At 38.8% G+C, this 19,039-nt stretch overlaps 1 protein-coding gene across 1 annotated transcript in view; it reads right to left on the bottom strand.

Annotated features, from left to right (window-relative positions):
* The window catches only part of AR (androgen receptor), a 312,743-nt gene that overhangs the window by 86,704 nt on the left and 207,000 nt on the right, over positions 1-19,039 (bottom strand). Inside the window, exon 2 of the mRNA XM_036412619.2 lies at positions 17,295-17,446. Coding sequence (XP_036268512.1) covers positions 17,295-17,446 — 152 coding nt within the window. The remainder of the gene's footprint in view (positions 1-17,294; positions 17,447-19,039) is intronic.

The following is a 19,039-nucleotide window of genomic DNA, read 5'->3' as shown; positions in this document are numbered from 1 at the left end:
ATGGAAGACGCTGACGATGCGTTGCCATACTAGCATTCAGCAGCTGTGCATTACTGCAGGCTGCTTAGGACCAAACCAGAGCAGGTAGGACCTGAATTGCCACCATTTGTCCACCATCTAAAACTGAAATATCATTGCTGACATGTACACATAATAAACTGTTTGACATTTAAATTGGGACTCAAAAGAACTGTTGGCCCAGAAAGAAACTTACTACAGACTGATTCATTTGCCTCTCAGCAAAACCATTATTGATGGTCTCATTTTTGGTTCTTATAAGTGTATTTCTAGTATCATATGATCTCACTCATCTAGGGAAAATGATAAACAACATAGACTGATGAACAAGAACAGACCCAGAGACAAGGAAGCATAGATCAGACTGTCAGAACTCAGAGGGAAGGGAGGGGAGGGTGGAGAGATCAACCAAAGGACTTGTGTGCATGAATATAACCCTAACCAGTGGTCATGGACAACAGGGGTGTGTTGGTATGCATGGGGAGGGGTTTGGGGTGGGAATGAGGAGATGAGGACAAATATGTGATACCTTAATCAATAAATAAATTAAAAAAAAGTTACTGAATATCCTCAGCAATATTGAGAAAGAACAAAGTTGGAACATACAATGGAAAAAAGACAGTCTCTTCAATAAATGGTGGTGGGAAAATTGGATCGCTACATGGAATAAAATAAAACTAGACCACCAACTTACACCATAAACAAGAATAAAATAAAAATGAATAAAAAACTTAAATGTTAGGCCCAAAACCATAAAAATCCTTAAAAAAACAACAACAACATAGGCAATAAAATCTAAGACATCTCATGCAGCAATATTTTTTGCTAATACACTTCATAGGGCAAGAGAAATAAATGGGACTACATATAACGAAAAAGCTTTGCACACCAGAAGAAACCACCATCAAAATAAAAAGGGAACACATTGTATGGGGAAACATATTCACCAATGATACATCTGATAAGGAGATATTTTCCAAAATATGTTAAGTAGTTATACATTTCAACAAAAAGAAGAGGAACAATCCAATTAAAAAGTGGGCAGAGGACCTTAATAGATACTTCTCCAAAGAGAACATACACATTACCAAGAGACATATGAAAATAAAATAAAAGAAGCTCATAGTCACTAATCAACAAAGAGATGCAAATTAAAATGACAATGAGATATCATTCACACTTTTTAGATGGCTACCACCAATAATAACTCAACAAACAACTAGTGTTGGCAAGAATATGGAGAAAAGGGGCCTCTTATGCACTGTAGGTGGGAATGCAGAGTGATGCAGTCACTTTGAAAATTAGTATGGCGTTCCCTAAAAAATAAAAAATAGAACTGCCATTTGACCCAATGGTTACCCTTCTGCTATTATATCCTAAGAATCCTGAAACACCAATCAGAATGAATATATGCACCCCTATGTTCATGGCAGTGTTATTTACAATAGCTAAGATCAGGAAATAGTCCCCAAGTGCTCATCAAAGTGAATAAAAAAAACCTGTGGTACATTTACACCATAAAATACTATGTGACTGTAAAAATGAAAAAAGTTTTATCTTCTGGGACCACATAGATGATCTGGATATTATTGTGCTACATGAAATATGACAGTCAGGGAATGACACATATGGTATGATCTCACTTATATGTATAATCTAATGAATACAATAAACTGATGAAAAAATAGAAACAGAAGCTGTGGAATAGTCTTATAGCTGTCAGAGAGTAGTGGGGGACTAGTTGAAAGAAGGTGAAAGGATAAGCCCAAGAACACATATGCATAACCCATAGACATAGACAACAGTATGGTGATGCCCAGAGGGATGGTGGGGGGGCAGTGGTTGGGTGAACATAGGCAAAGTGGGGGAAAGTGGGGACATCCATCTGTAAATGTCAAAAATATAAATAAATTTTTAAAAATTGAAGATTTTGTTTCTTAATGGACACCATCTAAAATGAAGACAATTTGCAGAATGGGAGAAAATGCTTACAAATTATATATCTGATAAGAGACTTATATCCAGACATCATAAAGAACAGCATATGTCAGGCAATAATAAGAAAGAAATAATCCAATTAAAACATCAGCAAATGTTTTAAATAGTAATTTTTCTATAGAAGATATACAATTACACAACAACCAAATGAAAAGATACACATCATTAGTCACTAGAGAAATGTAATCACAAGCACTATGAAATACCATTTCACACTCACTAGAATCATAATAATATTAGTAACAATAACAACAGATAATAAAATTTTGGCAAGTGGTGTCACTCGAGTCCTTATATGCTGTTTATGGGAATGTAAAATGGTGCTGTATCTATAAAAAATAATGTGTCTGTTCCTCAAAAATTAAATGTATTAGTAACCTATAATCCAGCAATTATTGCTCAGGCAGAAAAATGAGTGAATTACTGATACATACTAAAACATGGATTAACCTTAAAAACATTATGCTAAGCGACACATATATAAAAGGCTATTTCTGTATTATTCCATTTATATATAATGTCAAGCATTGAAAAATCCAGAGACATAAAATATATTAGTATTGCCAGGGTGTAAGAGCAGAGGGTATTTGGAATAATTGCTAATGGGTACAAGTTATTTTTTCAAGATGATGAAACATTCTAGAATTAGATAGTGATGATGTTTGTGTAACTTTTTGAACATGCTTAAAAAAAAAACCTGAAACTGCACACTTAAAAAGGGTAAATATTGAGGTGAATGAATTATATCTAAAAACAATTTTAGCTTGCCTTTCTGTACCAAAAATTCTTATTTTCTGGGAGTCAGAAAATTAAATCAAGAGTGCCCTATAAGTCCTGGCATAAACAGTCTAATTTAAAAGCATGCAGAGGACTTTAAAGATGCTACAAGTCATTAATGAAGGTAGTTCTACCTTTATAAAGCCATAATATCGAATAGCAATCACTTTACATTTACAAAATATGTTAGCATTAGAAAATCCCTTCCAGGACTCCATCTCACAACATACCCATGACGCAGGAAGGGAAAATACCATTTCACAGCTTTGTAGATGCAGAAGCATAAGTCCAGAGAGTTTTAGTAACACATGCTAACTTTATTTGTAGTGGTGGTTTTACTCTGTCATGATGTATGCATGAAGTAGACTCTTTTCTAAAATAAAGTAAACTGACCCTTCTCAATTATTCATTGCATTCACTTCATTCTGTCACCCATTTTCTTGCTCCCAATGACTACAAGATTCTGTTGTCTGCAGAGCTGTATGATGAGATGTCAACATATTCCTTTGAAATTGCAATTCCAGTATTTCAAAATGGAGTCTTGAGAGTGGATAGATCCACACTTAGTCCTCCTTTCATTGTCCTCTCTTCACATTTTAATAATTATTTTATTTCATTACCATGTGAAGATATACAGTAGTATAGGAAATGGAATATTCTTTTTTATATCTTTTTTTATTAATTTCTTTATTGATTAGGTATCACATATTTGTCCTCAACCCCCCATTCCAATTCCCCACCCCCCCCTCCACTCATGCCCCTACCCCCTATTGTCTTTGATCACTGGTTAGGCTCATATATGTGCACATAAGTAAAGGATCCCATGTCAAATTTATAGAAAATATTCCTTTATTAACTTTTGGTCGATAATATGTTTGTATATTTTCAGAAAACAACTCCAAGACCATGTGGATTCTGGCAACAGAGGGGAATTGACAGGACTACTCCAACCATGAAGACAGAAGAAAAGCAGTCCAGAGATGGAAGTTGCTGATGACACCTTACCATAATAGCAGTCAGCAGCTGTGTATCACTGAAGGTTGCCCAGGACCAAACCAGAGAGGGTTGGACCTGCATTACCACCATTTGCCCACCATCCAGAACTGAAATATCATTGCTGACACACACACATAAGGAACTGTTTGACATTGAAATTGGGTCTCAAATGAACTGGTGGCCCAGAAAGAAGCTCACTAGAGACTGATTCATATGCCTTTCAGCATAACAATTATTGCTTATCTCATTTTTTATTCTTATATTTCCGGTAGAAAATGGAATATTCTATATAATAAAAGCCTAGCAACCAAACAGCAGAATGACCAAAAGGACTGGTCAACCAGTCACTATGATACACACTGTCCACCAGGGGGCATATGCTCAATGCAAGAACTTTCCTCTGGTGGTCAATGTGTTACCATAGTGGGAGTGCTGCTTGGCTGACTGGGGTGAGGTGCTGCTCCTGCTGTGAACCCTGGGCCAAAGGACAGGAACCTGAGCTGTGATCTTCACCTTCTAGCCCCAGGCGCCTCCTCCTAGCCATCTGCCATTTCCTTCAGATACCTGTAGGCCACACAGCATCACTTCCAGGCTTACAGAGCTGACTGAGAAGGTTGGGTGGCAGGTTCGTGGCCGCTGCGGGACTGAGGCCTACTCCACTGCCTCTCAGTGCTATTGTCCCTGGGCCTGGCCCCAATTGGGTCCCTGGAGAGGCAAATGCTCCAGCTCCACAGAAGATGCCAGACCAGGGAGTAGTCGCTCAGAGGGTGGGTCCACAGCCACTTGGCTGACAGGGGTGAGCTGTGCTCCCACAGCTGGCCAATCCCTATAGGCCATGCACCTCACCATGTGCATGAACCCTGTGCACCGGGCCTCTAATATCATTATAAAATGAAAGGATGACTATCTTCCTCATTATATTGTGAAGGAGACAAAAATAAAACTTATTTTTTGTCGTTCCAGTATCTTGTACATAGAACATTCTCAATATATATGGGTTGAATGCATTGAAGAATGATCTTTTAATATTTTCTTGGCCAAGAACCATCTCTGTAATGTGCTTCTTAAGAAAGCAGCTCAGATCCTGGAATATAATGAGGATTTTGATAATTTCCAAAGAAGAGTCATATCTTTCTGAAGTATTATAAAAAGAATCACCATAGTTTTACAAATCTTAAGTCTCATTCTTTCCCTCCATAATGGCTATTTGAAATTGATTCCCTTTCAGTCCTCAGTGACTTTGGTGAGGATGATCAGTAGAATGTTGGCTTGGAGCCTCTTACATGATGAATGGAAGGGGTCAAGGGAGGTCAAAGGACAAAGCTCAGCTTGCTATCACCTCATTGTTAGCCCACCACAACCACTTCTGACCCTCGCAGTTCAGGCATCAAGAGAAAACAAAGAAAAGGACCTTGAAAATAATTTTGCAAGGTTCATGTTTTAGCTAGGCAGGAATTCCCAGGAGCTCAAAGCAAGCATATTAAAGGCAGGCAGACAGCTCCACTGAGGAAAACAGATATAATTTTAGGGTGATAAAATTAAAACACACATATTTATAATTTACAACATACAAATTCATTCCAATAATATTACCTCTCTTCCTTAATTTGTATACAAGCAGTTTAGGAAACTGTCCTGAAACCAGGTTCCAGACCAAAGTCACGTCTGCTGGAGATTAAAAATACTAGACAATGAAACAAGGTCTGGCTCCTGGAGCAAGTTTTGCCTCTGCCATAAACACTGCAACTTATCTTCACAGGCTTTTATTAACTTTGCAACTAAGACCCAAAGCTGAGCTGTAATGAGAAGGCAAAACCCATGGCCTCTCTTGGCCATTTTCTGCCTACTATGCTACTCAGTTACTCAGAGACAATGATTATCTCTCTAAATAAAATTATATGTTTAATTAAGTTATCTCTATAAATAAAATTATGGAGATAATGAAATTATCTATAATAATAGAAGCTTAATATTCTAATTAGACTGGACATCCTTCTGGATGAAGCTGGGCCTGCAAGGGGAGCCTGGGTCCCATGTGCCAAAGGGAAGCCAGTGTTGGCAACTGGAGGAAGGAAGGCCTATTCTTGCAAGAATTTCATGCATTAGGCCTCTAGTCTATAATAATAATAATAGCATAATATGTTAATTAGACCGGAAATACTTCTGGATGAAACTGGGGCTGCAAGGGAAGCCTAGGCCCTGGGTGCCTGCCAGCAGCTGGAGGAAAGTCATAGTCCTGAGTGCCAGAGGGAAGCCAGTGCCAGGAGCCAGAGGAACTAAGGCCTAGTCTTATATGAATTTAATGCACCAGGCCTCTAATATATGCCTGCTCCTACATCGTGAAAAGTGGTTGGATATGTTGTTAATTTGGTGGTTTTCTTTGCAACAGACTGTTTTGACTGGAGACAAAATTCACTTTGAGAAACCCTAAAAGGTACTTCAAAGAAATATTCATTCTGGTATGCCTTATGCATTATAACCTGTGTACATAGAAAAGATGTAAATCATGGAGTGATTTGCAAGTAAAGCTGGTTCTCCCATAGGCATCTCTTTGCAAAGTGTTCCAGGGTGTTCAAAGGCAACTATTTATTTAATAGTAGCCATTACTCTCCTGAATGTTTGTAATGAGATCTTGTAGAAACTAGAAACAAATACTAATATGCCACTTTGCAATTTGTAAGGTTTTCTAAAACATCAATTTATTTTGCCTTTTAAACTATCATACTATCTCTATTTCAAAGGTGAAGAAACAGGCTTAGAGAGGTCAAATAAATTTCCTAAGGCCTAGTCTACCATGCTACTCACTGCTTTAAATATTTCTTCAGCTCACCAGAGGAAGACTTATATGTAGTATTTATTCTCTGTACATATTCTCTGGTGTGAGTCAGCAATCTCTAGAGTTAAATTTCCTAGAACAATAAATGTCACCTTGAGGCAAAAAACCAACCATATTCTGTTTTAAAGTGGGATCAGGTCACTCACTAGTGTTCCCAGAAACATGGATCTCAAATATCCACAGCATCATAAAAGAGATTTCTATTAGAGAATAACCTTCCTCTTATGGAATATGTGTGTAAATTTTTGGCATTTATTCTAGGACCTACAGGGGCATACAAGTTAGCAAATAAGAAAGAAAGGTTATCAAGTGAAGATAGGGCCAAGTTGACATAGCTAAAATGGAGCCATTTTATGGGAAGACATCTAATACCCAAATAAAGCTCTTTATTGTTTTATCTGGGGTTCCAAGAAATAGAATCCTACTTTTATTTTCTATACTGGATTTCCAGTTTGTTCTACCTCAGTATTTACTAATATGATTTTTGTTGAATGAAGCCTCATCTCTATTGTGTTCTGGGAACCCTAGGTTCCTGATCTATAGGTATACTCCAAGTGAAGAGGGAAGAAAAGTGAGTGGGTGGTAGCAGAATTAAGTAAGAGAAATTGAGTCCCAAGGGGATCAATAAACCTTGTGGGATAGAACTGGAAAATGATGTTTGACTTCTTATAGAGCCCCCATATCCTCAGCCCCACATGTTACATGTTTCATTCTGACTTGTGAGGTCTATTTTGTTCCATATAGAATTTATAACAAGTATACCTGAGTATCTGGAAGACACAGCACTCAAAGCATGCCATTAAGTCAACCAACAGATAAATGTAGCCACCTTACCCCCAACCAATACCTCAAATGAGTCTGCAATTCTAAAAAAATATTCCAGATGGAAGGATGTTAGTGGGCTGGTTAAAAAAAGGGAAGGGGTTAAGAAGTACAAATTGGCAGTTACAAAATGGTCTTAGGAATGTGGGGTAGAGCACAGAGAATATAGTCAACTAGTGGCCCAGTGCATGAAATCTGTGCATAGGGGGGAGTCCCCTCAGCCCAGCCTGCACCCTCTCCAATCTGGGACCCCTCGGAGAATGTCTAACTGCTGGTTTAGACCCAATCCTAGGGATTGGACCTAAACTGGCAGTCGAACATCCCTCTCACAATCTGGGACCACTTGCTCCTAACTGCTCACCTGCCTGCCTGCCTGATTGCCCTTAACTGCCCCCCCCCTGCTTGTATGGTCAACCCCCCAACTGCCCCCTCTCCATGCTGGCCTGATCGTTTCCAACTGCCCCCTGCCTGCATGGTCATGCCTAACTGCCCCCTGGCAGCCTGGTAGCCCCTTACTGCCCCCCTGCCAGCCTTGTCACCCCTAACTGCCCCCCACCTACCTGGCCGCTCCTTACTGCCCCCCATGCCAACCTGGTTGCCCCCAACTGGTATGGTCACCCCTCACTGCCCCCCTCTGCTGGCCTGGTTGTCCCTTATAGCCCACCCCCTGCTGGCCTGGTCGCCTCCAACTGCTCCCTCTGCTGGCCTGGTCACCCCACTCAGCCTGCTGCTCAGTCTTTTGGTCGCCCCTCCCTAACCTCTCTGCTGGCCTGGTTGCCTCACACAGCTTCCTGCAAGGTTGTTTGGTCGTCCCTCACTAAAACCCCTGCCAGCCTGGTCACCCCACACATGGGGTGGTCGGTAGTCCATTTGGTTGCAATGGTCACTTAGGCTTTTATATCTATAGATAGTATTGCAATAACTATGTACAGTGCCAGTGTTATGGTAGTTGTTAATAAGAAGAGAGCAAGGGAAGTCAGCCATTGTTAAGCATAATCAGCTGGGAGCATGAGCCTGTTTTCTTCACTGGGAAATTATAGCTTCACACCGCTACTCCTTAACCTGCAGATCACTGGGGTAAGGGATAGATCAAAGGGGCTAAGCAAATATGAAATAGAAGTCAAAATGGTGCAAGGGGAGATAGTTGACCATAGGGGACTGTCAGTTTAATCAGGGAAAAATATCATTGGCACGGGAGAGCGTGGGAAGATGCTAGGGCCTAGCATTTATTATAGAACAAGGCCTTTCATATAATAGCTGCTTAATGCTTTCTCAACTTAGATGAATTAGTTCCCTTCCTGTTCTCTTAGTCTTCTATGCCTTGGTTTCTTCATTGTAAACTAAGGGAAGTAAAAGTATATACTACTTCATTGGGTTGTTGTGAAAATTATGTAAGTACTTAGCGCCTAACACATAGTAAATATTCAGCAAATCATTATTATTGTTTGTCGCTGTTGTTGATAAGACTCCCAGAGCTGCTGATGGTGACAGACCCCTCAAATTGTGCCTTGGTATGGGTTCTTCTTGGGTATTGGTAGGGGAGCTGTTTGTTTATAGATTTTTATCTCTCTGGTCCTATATACTGTTTCTGTTGCACTTAGATACTCTATAGAGTGTTTTAACTACAGCTGACCTTGAAGGGCATGCCCATCAAATGTGCAGCTCCCAGAGGTCAGGGCCTGTTCATACTGATCTCTGAGCCTACACAAGGCCTGACATAGTACATAATTATTGAAAAAATGAATGAGTAAAAGCTACTCACTTCCACCCCTTCTTCCCTGCCACTAGACTGTGAGAATGCACATACCTACAGTCTGGAGTTCCCACTAACTAGGAGACAGGGCATAGGGAGCTCTGTGTTGCCCAACTCTGCAGTGCCTATCATCCCTCTAGACAACTCCTTTTAGCACTTTGTACTTTAAATGAGTGTATCTGCAAAGCTAAAAAGGTGTTATATTCTGAATTATCTATGAAATATGTCATTTGTCTGAAAATAATTGCTATTGAATTATCCATGTATTGTAAATAGCAACAGGTAGAATATTTTATTTACACTAGTATTTCTACAGTGAAATCATGGGATTCCTGGAACCATGCTGTAATTTGATGTGGGCTAAATTTTCATTTGTATCAACTGTGTCAGACTTAAGTTTGATACTATACAAGAAAATTTCTAGTTGCCTTATCTCATGTTATCCTTATAAGTTCTCTGCAAGGAGGAGAGGTTTTCATTACTATCCCATTTTATAGGTGAGAAAACTAAGGCTCAGGGAGGTGGTGTCATTTTACCAAAGTCACATAGTTAACAGATGTTGGAATCAAATAAAGTATTTTACCACTATTTCAATAAGGGTACTGGTTAGAGAACACTTTATTATTTGTATAGGGGTCAATAGGTATGTAAAAAATCATTCCATATCTCAACACACCTTCCTTTTCCCCCCCCTATATTTAATCAGTTCCATTGGATTCATAATCTGAATCTAAACTTGTTGGTTACTCCTCATCAATTTGCAAATTGACAAAGAAAACACTTTCCAAGTGTCATTAACTACAGAGGACTTTTGAAGTCATAGAGGCTACACAGGTCAGGTGGCAGAAGAGGCCCTGCAGTAGAGTGGAAAGGAGGGTCTTTTGTCATAAACAACACAAATTAAGAGCCAACATTTTTTTAATATTCTGAAGCTGAGCAAAGATAAGGAACCTCAAGGACTAGATACTGATTGGCAGGTGCTAACTCTCCTCTCCACATAGGGTTTTGAACAAGATCTGAAGATGATTTGGGTATCAGAATAGGCAGTATGTTACATGCTAGTTTTTGATTGGTTGGTTCTTTTTAAAGGTTTCAAATTGAGGAGAAGGTGGGGGTGAAGGGATATGAAGCCAATCTATGGGAAGCAGAATGAATTTTGTTATATCACCAGAATTTAATCTTAAACACAGTAGCATCACAGGTCATACCAAGGCCCATTTTATTTTTGTTTTTTAAGAATGGCATCATCCCCACAAAAATCAAATAAAACAAAAACACTTCAATCAAATCACATTCCTCAAAGGGGTCCAATGCACTAAGATTGTAGGAGAAAGCACTACAGATAAAAGATAATCTGGCTTGGGTTTAAAAAAAATAGCCATCTGGCTTCAGGAAAAGAAGCCTCAAAACTTTATTTACACAGGTGCTGTCTCAGGTTTCTATTGAATCTGGCCATAACATCCTTTAAGACACGCCTCTGGTTCGACAAGGGAAACCAAAGGCTGAAGAACATGTAGGATAATTTATGACCTTTGTTAGCTTTTCTCCTGGCCTGTGGCTGTGGACCTGAATTTACCAGAGAGGTCAGAAGATACACAGAGAGCTTTGAAACCTTAAATTACAAAGCCTAGAATTCAGGCACTGTAATGAATTCATTCTTGCTGGGATGTGTGGAAATGTTACTCATAGTGCCCTTGGAGCCAAAGGAAAGAGAAACAGATTGCCTTTGATATATTCTTATACAAATTATATTGGCACTTCTGATCACTAATTAAATAACACTGTATGGAATTGTTTGTCTGGGAACTTTACACCAAACCAAGGCCTTCTTTAACCAGGGATGGCCACAAATACCTCTTACCTTTCCTTTCTGCATACTTAGAGGACACCATAACTGTTTGTGTGCCAATGATCAAGGAACCAAAAGTTACTGGGCACCAGGAGCTGTGTTATACATAATTTAGTTCTTACAATAGCCTTGTGAGCTCACAGAAGCATAAGAAAGTTAAGTGATTTGCTCAAGGTCACATATCTATTAAGTCTTGGAACTAAGGATTGAACTCAGGTCTTTCTATTCCCCAAGGCTGATGGATATAAAGTGAACCACTAGCCAATGGACACATATGGGGTATATAAAGTTTTAGAGATTTATTTTTGAAGATTTAGATTGTTATAGATTTATTGCTAAAATCTTCAAGATAATTTAATCCAATCATTTTAGTATTCAGATGGAGATTTTGAGGTTCAGATAGGGAATAAGACATACTGTGTTTCCCTGAAAATAGGACATCCTCTGAAAATAAGACCTAGCGCATGGAAAGATAAGACATCCCCTGAAATAAGACCTTGCGCAACTTTGGGAGAAAAAAAATTAATATAAGACACTGTCTTATTTTCAGGGAAACTGGGTACTTAAGGCCACATGGCAAACCAATCATAGAACTAGAGCCCAATTTGGTATTTTTGCACTGTATCTTGTTGTACTATCTATAATGTAGCCTGTTTCCAAAAAATCCCAGATAATAGAGTTAGAACAATAACATATAATTTAGCATGGAGGGAAGGAAGGCACAAAAGATTTTAAAGAAGGCATGTCAAAGGACCTACTGCATCTGATGATGTTCCCCTTGACCACATCTGGACTCCACAATCTTCTCCAAATAAGCCTCCTGTTTTCATGCAGCCCTGTTTTTGGCATATCAATAACTCGGCTGGCCACCTGAGCCTTACTTTTTATGGGGCAGAGTTTTTCTATAACACTGTATTAGAGTTTCCAAAGCCCTTGGAGTATACATGGCATCCATCAAAATTCATTTGTATATATTTCATAGTTATCCACATGCTTACACTACTAAAGACTATAAAATATGTGAAAATTTTCAACTTCTCTGTCTTTTTCAAGGGGAGTGATCTACTAAATATGGAGCACTGTTATCATATAAAAGTATTATCTTCTAGCACTCCTATATGTGCTTATTTTCCTCCTGTTTATTAAAAGAATGCATAGGACATAGAAGCCACCAGACCAAACATTCTGGGAAAGAAAGACATAAAAAATTTGACTGGCCAACTCAGAAGAATGTTTAAAATCAGATAATTTAGAAAGTTACCAAACACCAGGAGACAAGAAGGAATGAATTTTACTCTGCAGATTTGCAAGCACAGGAGCAACCATCTAAAGCAGGAGTTAACAAATTACAGTCCATAAGCCAAATCCAGTGTGTTGCATGTTATTTTGCAGCTCAGGGGCTGTGAATGATATTTTAGAAAACATAAAAAGGAAAATAGTATTTAATGGCATGTAAAAATTAAATGAATTTCAAATTTCAGGGCATATAAAGTTTTATTGGAAAATAGGCACTCCTATGAGTTTACATATGTCTAAGGTTGCCTTCACACTTTCACAAAGGCAGAGTTGAGTAGTGGAATCAAAGACCATATGGCCCATAAAGCCATAAATATACAGAGATGGGAAAAAGTAGGTTTACAATAGAGAGTATACGAAACACAGATTTTATTTTTGTATTATTATTTATTAATTATTTATTATTTAATTGCATTATAACTTTTGCCCACCCCTGCACTTATTACCTGGCTCCTTACAGAAAAGGTTTTCTAACCACTAATATAAAGTCTGGCTGGCTATGATATTTAAGAAAACCAGAAACATAAAAAATAAGAGGAGCTTTGTGGGAAGATTTCTTGGATTTGTGCAATCAAGATCAGGCAATCCCTTGGTTGAAACTGCAAGTAGATCCTCCTTGCATAGTTAACTTGCTTCTGGGAAAAGTTACCCAAAAAGTTAGAGAGTGAAGAGAACATTGAAGTGCACAAAAATTTTGTGCAAGATTCCAAACAAGAAGTAACATTCTATTCCACATGAGTTGAGGTGGGAAAGATTGGATTTAAAGGACAGAAAGAGTTCAATGAGGGTTCACTTTCATTTCTTCCCTCACAAAAACCTGGGACAAGAGAGAGAATCAAAGCCATACTTACATAAAATTTGCCAAGGATACTAAATTGGGACATATTGTAAACATCAGTGAGGATGGTGTAATTCTTTGAGTTCCTGAATGTAAACTACAGTTTCAATTTATGATGTGTACCAAACAGTGCTCCATGTGTACAAAACAAATGGATGTACAATCTCCAAAGTTTTACTAGAAAATGTCTGAAAATAGTAAATTCTTGTGAACATAATGCACACGATGAATTAATTAACTCTCTTTGAAATATGATGAGGTAGTGATGGGGATTCATATCCTGATTTTCCAGATGAGAAAATGGAAGTTACCCAGCCATGGTCACAATGCCAGGGGAAGAGAAATCTCTGAGTTATGAGTTTTAACCCAATATATCCACAGTGCACTCTCTCAGATGACTCTACTCCTATATAAAGATTAATTTTTAAGAGGATGGGAACTAGGATTTGCCATATCATATATAAGAATAACAAAATCAAAAGTACACACAGGTACAAATACACATGTGTTTGCTGAAATAATTGAAATGATGTTTGTAATTTGTAGAATTGTCACAATTTTTAAGCTGGAAGAACATTTAAAATATCTAGGTTAAGTCTTTCATTTTATAGACAAGGAAAACTGAGATCTAAAGGGGGAAATTTCATATTATAGGCCACAAAACTAAAGCCCCTTTGAGTCCTTACCTCTGCATAGAGACATAACTCTCCTTAGACTGCCTGTCTTTTTATTTTTTTAAATATATTTTTTATTGATTTTTTACAGAGAGGAAGTGAGAGAGACAGAGAGTTAGAAACATCGATGAGAGAGAATCATCGATCAGCTGCTTCTTGCACACCCCCCACTGGGGATGTGCCCACAACCAAGGTACATGCCCTTGACCGGAATTGAACCCAGGACCTTTCAGTCCGCAGGCCGACGCTCTATCCATTGAGCCAAACCGGTTTCGGCTGCCTGTCTTTTTAGATAGTATCCAATAATTATCCAATATGCTTTCCCTTTTCACCTCCTTGCTTATCCCTCCAACTCTACCAGTTAGCTGATTCTCCTCATGACTGCTTCTACTTCACAAACTATCCCCTCAAGTGCCCGTGTGTATGTACCCATACACACATGCATGCACACATACACACAAATACTTTCACTCTTTTGATGTTTCCATCAATCAGATTTTAGTGATTTTATCCCAAGGCCTAGTACCATTATCTTTTACCTTAAAATGTTGAGATCCTTCCCTGACTAGACTCACCCTCACCCCAAACTCCCAGTATTACTAACAATGAGAAAATGTAACACACTCTCCTCTTTTTTGCCTCAAGAGGAAAATCTGGCTATATTACAATTGACTCTGGGTGAAGCCTTGCACCAATGATAACATTAAACCCTCATGCTTTATGAACTACCAAATCTAGAAATAGACTTCTGTCTGACATGCCAGACTTTTAAGTCTTGTACCTGTGCCCAGTCCAGGGATTTCTGAAACCATGAAAGAAGTGTTAATCAACACCATGTATACTTAGTCTGAGTTAACTGACAATGACAAAAAAGTGAAGAAGAGGAAGATTTGTGCTTCCACTCTTTCCAGTACAGGTAGAATTCAATGTTGGAACAAGGCAGATTCAGAATCACCTGAGGACATCTGGACAATAAAGATGCATTGTAATAAAGGAGAAAAAAAACAAACAAACCAATAAATGTTCTCAGAGGGTAATAAGACAGCCCCCCCCTCCCGCCTTCAAATAGAGATAATGATGACAGTAAACTCCAGCCACCAAACTTTACAGATGGGAGGAGATTGAAGACACCAATAATTTCTTCTTTGTTTTGTGTATATTTTTAAAACCACCTTATCTTGTCCCTCAAAGGGATCAGAGCTGGAACCTAGGGTCCACATCTAAAGTAAACAGGAGGCTTCATAGTTTTGCAAGGAATCCATTGATTATTTTTTATATTTCAAACAGTCAAGAGCATTTTGGCCCCATGAACTCATAATGGCTCATTTTCTCAAATAAAATATAACCAGATTTCCCTAATTTAAGTGATTCTAGGGTCTGGAACATTTGTCACTTTGCTGGATTTCCAAGTGTTCTGTAAGTTGAATGATTGCCCTTCCCCTTTCTCTTCCTTATTCTCAAATACATCAAATCTCTGTCATAGTAGAGTTTGTCCCAGGCAGCCTTGCCAGGTGCCCTTTTGCCTATCTCCCTCCTTCAGTCTTAACTTCTGCAGAAAGCTCCGTGTGGAATATCTTATGACAGCAAAATCTTCCCTTTCACTGTATGTTTATTTCCCCTGTTTTCCACAACAACAATATCATGACCCAGATTTGTAAAGCTAGAGGCAGCATCAATTACAATCTAATCTATCTATTGACTTTGATTGTTTGCTTGCTTACTTGAACTTTTTTGCCATCTGATATTACTGCTATTACTGTGGTGGCTGGCTTACTGACACACAAGCTATAGACAGATACTCAACTTCATTCTTTGCTCTATAGGCAGGATGTAATGGATATCAGGGTATGAAGAAGAGGCACGCACTCATTGGGGTAGGGAGAGTCATCTGAAGCATTTGAAGCTGCTTCTCACTTCCATTTTACACCAAACCAAGGTCTTCCTTCTGTAAGTACTCTTAAGAAAGGAAGGCACTGATTGCTGTGTCTCTTTCCAGACTATACAGGCCTAGTCTAGTCACTGGGGCCCTAGACCTTATATTATCCCAGCATAAGCAGTAGCACTGGGCCACTTAGGAGTATGGGTGAAATATGCAGCATATTTTCAGTAATACTAAATGCTACATATCTCCTTGTTGCTTTAGGGACTGCAAAAAAATAATAACAGTGGTCCATTTAATAGGTATCCCTGCCACCTGGCCAAAATGATAGAAATGCAATCATCATTCCAACTGGCTATCAGTGGGGAGGCCAGTTAAAGAACACACATTTGCTACCTCTTCCTAGATGTCAAGAACTCTCTGGTGCCTCTGGTAGGTGTCATCAATTTCCCGGTGAAAGGCATGGCTTTACATAGCTCTACTTTCAAAACTATCTACAGGGTTTGTAGCCTTTACATATGGAAAGACTGTCTGTTTGGGTTCTGACATGGAACTCAACATTTTTAGGCCAAGTGACAGGGGGAAAAAGTCTCAGAAAAAAGTACTTCCTGACAGAAAGTGGGGGAAGGAGAAGATACTGGTGTTTAGCAACTGAGTCTGTTCCCTGAGAAGAGTGTCTCTGTTTACAGGCTGTTCATCACTATTTCCTTGAGAGGGAAGCCATTAGAAGGATGGGGGAGTAAAGTGAATAAATGGCTGAGGCCCAAGTTGACTGAGAAGGAATGAGGCACTAGCATATATAAAGGGCCTGGAAATGGAAGTTCTCTCTATAGGATGAAGGCTGAGCACCTCTGGGGGCTGAGCAAACATGAATTGTTCTAAGATAAATAAGATTAATGATCCAGGTCTTTAGTCCATATAGACAAATATAATACGCGACTTAGCTTGGGACTCTGCACCAATGGACAACCTGAGAGCTGGTCTCTGGAGAGGAGAATAAAAGTATTTCATCACTTTGGTTCCTTCTCTACCTGGAAACTATTCACGCAAAGGGGCATCAAGAAGGCAGCAGCAGGAGGGAGCAGGTGCATAGACTGATGGTCTGCTTAACAGTGAGAACACTTTCTTTCTGGGCCTGAAGCCAGGGAGACTTTACTAAGGAACAATCTTATATTCATAACAAAGTAAAGGCTGGGGACTCAGAGTATCTCTACTTCTAACTTCTCTAATAAGGACAAATTTTCCCTCACTAGGCAGCAGAGTGGAACACAAACAGGGAGGAAATGAAATATTTTCAAATCATTATTTTTTCTTTTATTTCTAGGACCCGCCAAGCTCCAAGCACCAGCTGGGACCACCTTAATTGCCTACATTGCCTGTACTACCAACACTGTTGAAGCCAGCAGGCCAAATAAGAAAACTTGCTTCTTAAAATTTGAGGACCCTGCCAGTGACATTATCCCTGAGATGATAAAATCCCGGGCCCTGGAAAATTAATGCCTCTCTCTAAAAGATAAAGGAGAAAGAAAAATAGAAGTAGGTGTGCAAGACCTTTTACCTTCAGCAGCTCTTTTAAAGAAGACTTTACAGCTTCCACAAGTGAGAGCTCCATAATGACAACCAGAAGCTTCATCCCCACAGATCAAGCAGGTCTTCTGGGGTGGAAAGTAATAGTCGATGGGCAGAACATGTTCCCTGGCAGTCTCCAAACTGGAAAGACACAAGAGAAATAATGAAATACATTTCAGTAGTTGGCAGAAATATGAGGGTAGAAGTCTGAGATCTTGAAGAGTGAACTACATGTGTACATTATTATCATTCATTGCTTAATACAGTCACTGTGGAGCTTACTTTTTCTGGGAATACTTCTAGAGATAATGTTTGCAGGGTTTCCTGTCACATGGACAGAGCCTTTATGGATCCTATTAAGGAATTAGACCAGTTCTCTTGGATCAGCAACCTTATGGGCTATGTCTATATGAGGGAAGGATGAAGGCAGAAATCTGAGGTTAAGGTATCTAACTTATGATGGTCAGACAATAATTTCAGAGCAAATATATGGTAGGAAGCCAATCCTATGACCTTACATTATCTAAGGGTAGACCTATGGCTAAACCAGATTAAACATCAAAGAAGTCTGATGTTTTTGTCCTAGTCTCTCAGCTCCATTCTCATCTGCAAATAAGAATAATATCACCCATACTACTGAGCTACTGTTGTGAATGATAATATAAATTAAGCAAAAGGATAAAATGCTCTTGAAATTAATACACAGTGAGGGATCATAGGTAGTTTTATCATAGAAGTCTTCTTTGGATCTCTTCCCCACTCCCTCAGTTTTCTTATGAGTGTCTATATATCACATGGATATGCCCGCAAACCCATTCTACCAAGTAAAGTAGCAGGATCCCTATTCATGAAGCTATTGTTGAGAAATGATGGATAGTGATTCTCAAAATATTTTAGGCTACCATCTTAACACTTGGCCATTACAACACTCATGGGTTCCTTGGGTTAGAATGGAGCTTCAGTGGTCACCTAGTGTAACTGCCAAGAACACCCATCTCTGAATGTAAAGAAGTGGGCCAGAAATCCAGTCCTGAAACTTAATGGAATGGGTAATTCTTAGTCTCCCATAGTAATTAATTCAAATTTAAACAAACTTAACATGGCTCCTACTACCTGAAATTCATTTTTTCCCCTCTCTTACATATTGAAAAAAATTAAGTGACCTCTTGGGTTAATCTGCCTCAGGCCGACAATTTCCCGTATTCTCATCTACAGGAATGCAGCTATTATTTTTCAGAAGCACGTCTTTCTTACTAAGGAAGGAAGGTAAGTGCTAATGGCAGTCTCTTTGCCACGTGGGGTGATTTCAACAACACAAAACAACTATATGAGAGTTTTTTCTCCTTATATCCGATGAAGAAATTCAGACTCAGAGAGGAGAATCCCAGAATATTTGACACCAAAGCCTGGACTAGCTGACTTCAAATTCAACACAGTTTCCATTATCCTATTGTTTTCTAGCTATTCACCTTCACTTTTAAACCATGGTTCTTTGCTAATCATGCTCAGTACAGTCATCATTATCTATCTATCTATATCTATATCTATATCTATATCTATATCTATATCTATATCTATATCTATATCTATCTATCTATCTATATATATATTATTATTATTATTATTATTATTATTTTTAAATCGTTAAAGGATTTCCTCCCTTCAACCTACCAATGAGCAGCCCTGGAAAGGCAAGAACAAAGAAAGTTTTCACTTGGGCTATACTTGACAAGC

This window comes from Pipistrellus kuhlii, unplaced genomic scaffold, assembly GCF_014108245.1.
Source record: "Pipistrellus kuhlii isolate mPipKuh1 unplaced genomic scaffold, mPipKuh1.p scaffold_m20_p_46, whole genome shotgun sequence".
In the NCBI taxonomy this organism is placed as follows: domain Eukaryota; kingdom Metazoa; phylum Chordata; class Mammalia; order Chiroptera; family Vespertilionidae; genus Pipistrellus; species Pipistrellus kuhlii.
The sequence above is the reverse complement of the archived record's forward strand: the minus strand, read 5'-3'. Positions and strand labels throughout refer to the sequence as shown.